The sequence below is a fragment of the Helicoverpa armigera genome, chromosome 31 (genome assembly GCF_030705265.1).
Source record: "Helicoverpa armigera isolate CAAS_96S chromosome 31, ASM3070526v1, whole genome shotgun sequence".
In the NCBI taxonomy this organism is placed as follows: Eukaryota; Metazoa; Arthropoda; class Insecta; order Lepidoptera; family Noctuidae; genus Helicoverpa; species Helicoverpa armigera.
This window is the reverse complement of record NC_087150.1, coordinates 1,984,491-1,993,414: the sequence shown is the minus strand read 5'-3', so window position 1 is coordinate 1,993,414 and position 8,924 is coordinate 1,984,491. Positions and strand designations below refer to the sequence as shown.

General features: G+C 38.9%; 1 protein-coding gene across 1 annotated transcript; it reads left to right on the top strand.

The window, feature by feature from the left end:
• The first annotated feature begins 2,001 nt into the window (after positions 1 to 2,001).
• Positions 2,002 to 8,475, top strand: LOC126054444 (uncharacterized). Its single transcript, XM_049840151.2, has 2 exons — positions 2,002 to 2,748; positions 3,232 to 8,475. The coding sequence occupies exon 2, from the start codon at positions 4,192 to 4,194 to the stop codon at positions 6,511 to 6,513; it is 2,322 nt and encodes a 773-aa protein (XP_049696108.1). The 5' UTR covers positions 2,002 to 2,748; positions 3,232 to 4,191; the 3' UTR covers positions 6,514 to 8,475.
• The last annotated feature ends 449 nt before the right edge of the window (positions 8,476 to 8,924 follow it).

Sequence of the window (8,924 nt, the reverse complement as noted above, 5' to 3'; positions counted from 1 at the left end):
CGATCGCCAATACAGCATTATTTGCTTCGGTAAAATGTTTCAGTAGGCACTCGTTGCTTATCTGGCAAAGAGTCAACGACCGACTCTTTAGCAGCAGTTTTGGACATTTTTGGACTTTGAAAAATTCTTGGACTTAAGAAAATCTTTCGATCGCGACTTTTACGTGCCAACCTACAAATTCAAATCCAAGCTATACTCTGCAGTGACCTACCTTTTTGGATATTCTTTCATGAAAACTCATTGGTACTGGCCGGCTGGTTTGACAGCTACGTTCGAAAAAACAAGAATCGTCAAACCAGTTGGCAGTCGGTTTTTCGTGGAGAGAAATATATGTATTAAATAAATATATGTTGTAAATACCGAAAGTTTATTTCTACAATCCACTGCATGGTTGCCCACCTGGAGGACTGCAGACTGAATAAGGTAAGCGCATACTTCGTACGGCGAAAATATAGACCAGCAACTGCACAGCTTGGAGTGTTTGAGGTACTGCTAATACACGAACAGATTCTAGAATAAATAAAGACGGGGGCAGAGAACGGGGACTCAGTTAAAGTCACGTCGAATATGGTCGCTTTTTTAAATGCACTTAAAACACATTATAGTACTCTTCTAACAAATTCAAGTACAGTTATAGTAGGTATGATGTTAAAGCGTAAAGTTATAGTTCTTATCTTCCGGCTCCATCATCAGATCAGTTCGACAGTACCATATTATTGTATTGTCATCAGAACTACATACAGCTGACAATTTTCATGACGCTACGATCCTTGGAAGATGGTTCAATGAGTTACCTTAGATTCTATTACGCAGTTACATACAAGTCGACTTATAAAAGCGTGTTAAAAATAACAAAAAAAAATAGAATCTCATAAACCAACATGAGTAATTTCCTACATAACGTCCAATATATACCCTAATTTTAAGCATTTTTTTGTTTGTATCCTAAAGGCTCCGAAACTACTGAACCTACATATTTGACAAAATTCTTTCAATGTTGGAAAGCTACTCTCTTCCCGAGTAACATAGGCTGTATTTTATCCCGGTACGAGCAGTAGTTCCCACGGGATTCGGATGAATGACTAGTGTGATAAATATGTGAACATAATTTGTAAGAAACTGTAATAAAATCTTATAAATAACACAATTTATGCTGCTGGTTATCATCTAGTTTTGAAGAATGATAATACTTATACTACTAAGAATTATGTAACTAGTCAAAACTAAGACTCGACTAAGTAAATGAAAATTGTAAGTATATATGTTCTACCACATTTACAGCTAGTTTCTTCATCAAAAGTAAAAGCCAAAGTAATGTCATAAAGTAAAAGTAACGGTCAAATTCGTCTTTTCAAGGCTAAAGTAACAGCAAAACGATAGATAAAATCGTGAAAAAAATTATTTTGTTACTTTTACTTTGGCTTTTACTTTTGATGAAGAAACTGGTTGTTCGTAAATTATAATAAGCATGTATGTATTTAAGAAAATGTGTATTCTACTGCTACTAAGGGTGCATCTACACGGTGCAAGCTCGCGCATTTTGAGGCACATGCATTTTAACAACGTGCGGGTCCAGCGACTCGCGTATGTATCAAACTAAAATACCCACCCGCGTGCTCTTGTCACTTGTCACTTGCGCATGTTAACTTGCTCCAGCTACATGCACCGTGTAGATGCACCCTAAAAACATGTAACTACTCTAAATTGACTTCTTCAAATTATAATAATCATATTATAAGCTTTGTAAATGTATCTTAGTATATAATTAATGATACACCTGTTATATATTCGCAAGCAAATAAATTATTTTCATAGTACGTATTTAATATACTGACGACCAAATAAATATTTTGGGTTTTTTTGTCTGTGTTCCACGAATTCTTACTAATTTTCGGTACTGCTTTTTTCAAGTCATACTACGGTATACGACAGCCAGGCCTTCTGCATGGAGTCAGTGAAACACAAGAAGAGGAAAAAAATCGGCCAAGGGTGTGTCGGGCTACGCTCTTGAGTTCCGTAGTTTTGACCTCTATGGCGCAATGGTCACAATGCCGAGCTGCCGAACTTTTTTTTTCCGACGTCAATAATCATCAAATGACCCCTCCCGCTGTGGGTTAGCAGCGGTGAGTGAGTGTCAGACTCTTACTGGTCATTGGCCTTTTATGTACCTGGGCCGCGGTAACTCTTTCGAACAACCCGCAGCAACTACATACAGCCGAGCCTCAGGTTCGGCATAGAACTGCCGAACCTAAGGTCTACATTTGTGTGATGAGCATGCTTGTTGGCCGTGGTCTGGGTGTTACACTATGTGTTCGCGCCCCACACTAAACTTACTAAAACCGGGCGGATGTGTGCCCGGCTCTACGGGACGCGAGGGGGTGGAGAGAGGGACGCGGGCGCAAGACGCGCGCGCTGGAGCCACGCGCCGCCATATTGCGAATTACGCACGCCACAAGAGCATTGTCGAAATAATACTAACTAATATTAAGCGAAGAAAGTGTCGCGTCGTCCGTGTCCTGTAATTATTTATATTAATTAAATTACTTTTCTTTACATATACAAGAAGAAGTATTATTTTGTCTCCGACAAAAGTGGCGACCGTGACAGGACAAAGAAAAGGACGCCGCGGCGACGCCATTACGAGCCACATATAATCCGACGCGCCGGCGAGGAAAGGAGTGAAGGTGGAGGACATCTGAGCTGCTCGGGAGCCTACTGGAGCCACAGGAGGTCTAGCCCACAAGGAGAGTAAGCCCTGTTCCTTTAATCTGTCCATAATCCTAAATATCCTTTGTGTGTCCTCGACTGTGCGTAGCGGACGCTTGCTACTCGAGCGTTAGGTGTTTATATTCCTAATCTAGCTCCCGGTGGCAGGCTGTGCACGTAATTATAAACATAGCGCTTCGCCCAAGTTTTCGACTCGGCTATTTACAAAAAAAGGTGTTGCATTTTTATAACGTTTAAGCATGTGTGTGTGACATTTTCATGGCGTCAGCTCTATAAAGTTTTCTAGCTTGAGAGTGAGTTTTAACTGTAATACACGCACGTTGCACGTACCTAATTTTCACGCAACTATTCATAACTCATTATTTTTCGATTTCACGCTAATTCCATAGCACTCACAACGCTATTTACGTGCAAATACTAAGGTATAATACCTAAGTATATAAAGCCTTTCTAGACTTTTCAATACTCGAACCGCTTTTTCATTTTATTTGCCGACTATTCCAGCTTCCCTCCCCTGTTGGGTGGAGGTCGACACGTCGTGCTAACGGGTTCATCGTGTGCGCGCGCGGCTACGAGCTGCTGGCCAAGCTGTCTGCTCGGCGTGAGCTTCAGCACCGGCACCAGCAGCGCGTGCGACTGGACCTGAGCTTCTCTACTTCCCGAAACGGGTTTGAGTGCACATAGTAATTTATTATTACTTATTATATTCGTTATTTGCGTTTGTGATTATTGTATAAGTGCTATAATATGAGTGAATCAGAGCTCAAAATGGAATTATCCACCTTAGTTAAACAACGTGGAATAATAAAAGGTAGATTAACAAGATTTGAACAGTATGTGAAGGAATTAACAAGTTTAAAGGATATACCTGCTGTAAAATACAAAGAACTTGAATTAAAAACTAGTAAAATACAATCATTAATAAGTGAATTTGAAGAAATACAAAACAAAATTGATATTTTACATTCGGATCCTGACGAGCAGATCCAAGAAAGAGAAGTGTTAGAAAATAAGTTCATTAATTTAATAGCAATAAGTCAAGAATTATTAGATAATAGCGGTGTTTAAAAAGAGACAGATCATAATGATCAATTTTCAAGTAATTATAGTTCTCATAAACACAGCGGGATCAAATTACCCACTATAAAACTTCCCACTTTTGATGGAAACTACCTAAAGTGGTTAGAATTTAAAGACACATTCCTGTCTGTTGTAGATAGCAACTTAGAAATTCCACATATAAATAAGTTTCATTACCTTAGGTCTGCGCTTGAAGGAAGTGCAGCTGTAGTTATAAAGTCCATAGAGTTTAGCGCTAAGAATTATTAAGTTGCCTGGGACTTATTGTGTCAACGGTTTGAAAACAAAGATATTTTAGTTAATAACCATTTAACAGCATTATTTAATATCGAACCATTAAAGAGGGAATCATACAAATCTCTGAGATTCATTGTTGACCATGTCATGAAGCATCTCAGAGCACTTGAGACGCTAGGCCTGCCAACAAATAAGTGGGATATACTCATTATATTTATGATTTCATCTAAGTTAGACTTGCATACCGCTAGGAAGTGGCAAGAACACAAAAGTAAGTCTAGTGAACTTGTAATGTTGACCGATTTCTTTGATTTTCTTCGCAACCGGGCTGACATACTTGAGACTTCCTACTTTAATAACACTCACTCAGACAAAGTTCCTGATTACAAACATAAAACAAACACACACTCCAAAAGTTTTGTTGCAGCTGTTGATAAGAAAGTAAATAATAATGAATGTCTTGTGTGCAAGGAAATTCACCCACTTTACTTGTGTGACAAATTCAAAGGTATGACTGTGGATGAACGTCTAGGTGAGATTACTAAGTTTAATTTATGCAAGAATTGTTTTCGAAGTGGTCATAATGCATATCAGTGTAGATTAAAGGCGATGTGTCGTACATGCAAGAAAAAGCATAACACATTAGTGCATGTCACACAAACAGAGAATAGTGAACAACCATCAACATCATCTTTACCGGTGTCACTGTCTGTGGTCAGCAGCGACCAGGTGTTATTAAGTACAGCTCTTATCCAGGTTGTGAAAGATAAGAAAACATACACAGCCAGAGCCCTGTTAGACACAGGAAGCCAATCATCCTTCATCACTGACAGTTTAAAAGAAAAATTAGGTTTAGTGATTAACCCGGGAGGGTCTGTAAATGTTTGTGGTATAAATAATTCTAATTGTAGTATTAAGCAAAGTTGTAATTTAAAGCTTAAGTCTAGGTGTAATTCTTTTGAGATTAAAGTTAAGTGTTTAGTTGTTCCCAGAATTACTGGAATTTTACCAAATTCTTTAATAAATACTGGATATTTGAAATTACCAAATAACATTGATTTAGCTGATCCTAACTACTTTTTCCCTTCTGAGGTAGATATCCTCTTAGGGGCAGATGTCTACTGGGACATAGTAGGCTCTAATGTAATTAAGTTAGGTAATAAAAATCCTGTTTTACAGGAGTCCAAGTTTGGGTGGCTAGTGAGTGGCCCAATAAGTACACAACAGCCAACCTCACAAGTTTATTGTAATTTCACTCAAGAAATAAAGGAATCTTTAGAAAGGTTTTGGACAATTGATGACCTTCCAGTTACTAAAACATATTCTGTAGAAGAACAGCTTTGTGAAAACAATTTTATTGAGAATTTTTCTAGATTACCAAATGGTAGGTTTGCTGTGACAATGCCTTTTAAGGAGTCCCCTGAGGAAGCTCTTGGGAACTCATATTATATAGCTAAGAAGTGCTTTTTAAATCTAGAGAAAAAATTTGCTAAGAATCCTAGTCTTAAGATTAAATACAAGGAGTTCATAGATGAGTATGCTAATTTAGGACATTTAAGAGTTTTAAAAAATAAACCTGAGTTCGGATATTATATGCCCCACATACATAGGGAAGTTGTTGCTACTCTTGATTCAGCACTCTTGCCTTTAAGAAAATTCAGAACAAATTGTCCTAGCTTATTTGAAAATGATGATGATACAGCCAAATTTGTAGATTTTAATAAGGAATCTAGTGTATTAGGTCTTATTTGGTGTCCTAAGTCTGATAATTTACTATTTTCCACAGATTTACAGCATTCTGCTCAAATAACCAAACGGTCAGTAATCTCTACTACGGCCAAAGTATTTGATCCTTTAGGACTATTAAGCCCTTGTATTATAGTACCTAAAATTTTACTACAACAATTATGGTCTGCTAAACTGGACTGGGATGACCCAGTACCAGCTGAATTTTGTAAGGATTGGTCTAACCTTTTGAAAGAATTTTCATATTTGTCTGATATTAAAATAGAACGTTGGGTTTTATGTGACAATCCTAAAACTATAGAACTACATTGTTTTGTCGATGCCTCACAACAAGCCTACGCGGCATGTATCTACTTGCGCTCTGAAGACTGTACTGGAAAAGTAACAGTTAGGTTGTTGTGTGCTAAAGCACGAGTCGCCCCAATGAATCCAACCACTATACCGAGGCTGGAGTTGTGTGGCGCACTCCTAGGGGCTCGTCTATGTTCAAAGGTATTAGATTCCTTACAATGTAATATATCCCGAAAAGTTCTATGGTCTGATTCGATGGTTGTGTTGGGATGGGTGCAAACTCCACCCAGGGATCTTAAAGTATTTGTTTGTAATAGAGTGAACGAAATAAATCAACTGACACCGGGATTCGACTTTAGATATGTACCAACTGATCAAAACCCTGCAGACATGGGTTCTAGAGGTGTCTCCCAAGCAGTTAAAAGCTTCTAGCCTTTGGTGGGCAGGGCCTTCGTTCCTCGCTAATGACCCTACTTGTTGGCCTACACAACAACAAATCCCTAGTTTACCAGAACTTAAAATCCCACGCAACATTGAATGTCACACCACAATTGTAAATAATATAATTGAATTTGAAAAATATTCTAACTTTAATAAACTTATTAGGATCTATGCATATGTGCAACGTTTTGTACATAATTGTTTAAATAAAAATAGTAGAATTAGTGGACCATTAGATGTTAAGGAATTAGATAAGTCATTATTAACTTTAGTTAGGTTAAGTCAGTTGGATAGTTACTCTGACGAAATTAAATTAATTAGTGATAAGAAAACTCTCAATTGTAAGTCTAAATTACTGTCGTTGAATCCTTTCTTAGATGACAACAATATATTGAGAGTTGGTGGTAGGCTTCAAAATTCTGAATTTGATTATGATAGGAAGCACCCCATGATTTTAGATGCAAAACATCAGTTCACTCAATTGTTATTCAGGCAAGAACATGAACGTTTATTTCATGCAGGACCGCAACATCTGCTAGCGTCTATCAGAGAGCGATTTTGGGCCATAGGAGGTAGAAATTTAGCTCGCAGTACGACTAAGAAGTGTCTACTCTGTACTCGCTTTCGAGGAAAAACCATTCAACCAATAATGGGTAACTTACCTTCGGAAAGAACTTACTCAATGTTTCCTTTCTACACATGCGGTGTAGATTTTGCTGGTCCTTTTACTATTTCTAGCCGCAAAGGTAGAGGAAGTCAATCCTCAAAATGTTATTTATGTTTATTTGTATGCCTCTCGACTAAGGCGATTCATTTAGAATTAGTAAGCAGTTTGAGCTCTGATGCATTTATATTGTCTTTAAAAAGGTTCATATCAAGAAGAGGCAAACCTAGTGTCATCTATTGCGATAATGGCACTAATTTCAGAGGCGCAAATAACGAAATGTGTAGAGTGCTCAGGTCCAATCGTAAGTGTACTGATAATTTCGCGAATGATAATGGTATAAAATTCGTATTTAGCCCGGCGTACTCGCCTCACTTTGGGGGCATATACACATATATGGGAAGCAGGAGTCAAGTCGGCAAAGTTTCATTTAAAACGCACGGCCGGTAAAGCTTCCTTGACGTTCGAGGAGCTTGCTACGTTATTAGCACAAGTCGAGGCCATACTTAATTCCCGTCCTCTGTCTCCCCTATCTTCCGATCCTACCGATCCTACACCACTTACCCCAGGGCACTTTCTTGTCGGGCGACCTCTCACGTCGTTACCGTCGGCACCTATAAATACGAAGAGTCCAAATCGTTACCAACTTATAGAGAAAATCAGACAAGACTTCTGGCAAAGATGGCGCCGGGAGTTCGTAGCGGAGCTGCAGCAACGCACGAAATGGAAAACCAGGCAGCATGAGCTTCGTGTGGGTGATCTGGTGATCCTAAAGGAAGAAAATGTTCCCCCACTGCAATGGAGACTCGGCCGTGTCACACATTTGTATCCTGGGACGGATGGAGTCAGCAGGGTGGCCGATGTCATGTCTTCCAGAGGCACAGTACGAAGGGCTGTGAACAAAATGTGCATTCTACCAAGTTCAGCCCCAGCAGACACGACACTGATCAATGATGACAAGGATGCTGCCGAGAATAAAGAAGCTTGAAAGCTACCCTTTCAACCCCGGGAGGATGTTCGCGCCCCACACTAAACTTACTAAAACCGGGCGGATGTGTGCCCGGCTCTACGGGACGCGAGGGGGTGGAGAGAGGGACGCGGGCGCAAGACGCGCGCGCTGGAGCCACGCGCCGCCATATTGCGAATTACGCACGCCACAAGAGCATTGTCGAAATAATACTAACTAATATTAAGCGAAGAAAGTGTCGCGTCGTCCGTGTCCTGTAATTATTTATATTAATTAAATTACTTTTCTTTACATATACAAGAAGAAGTATTATTTTGTCTCCGACACTATGTATTTATAAATATGTATATATTTAGTTATGTGTAGTTTATCAGTTGTTTTAGCACCCAAAACACAAGTTAATTAATAACTTACCATGGGGCTAACCGACCGTGTGTGAAAAAGTATCCCGACATTATTTATTTATTATTTTATTTATTTTAGTTTCAGAAAAATTGTAACAGCTCAAAGTACAGCGATATCTCGGCAAGGTTGGTTGGTGGTAATTTTGGATTGCGTGAACCGATTCATCACCTACCTCATAACATGATCCTTCGTAGTAAAAGCGTTAGAAACTTGGGATTGCTTTTAAAAGATCTGATTACTTTTCGTTGTAAGGTTTCGTTTTGTCAAAATGAATCTTTCTCGCTTTTTTGTTAGATAATTTGTGCAATAATGAATTTCGTTCGTATTTCGCTGTATTGTTTCTGTTCTGCAAAAAATCGCAACAAA

Bases quoted from the DNA above. Each gene is read 5' to 3' on its own strand.
- LOC126054444 (XM_049840151.2), top strand. From the start codon at position 4,192: ATGAAGCATCTCAGAGCACTTGAGACGCTAGGCCTGCCAACAAATAAG.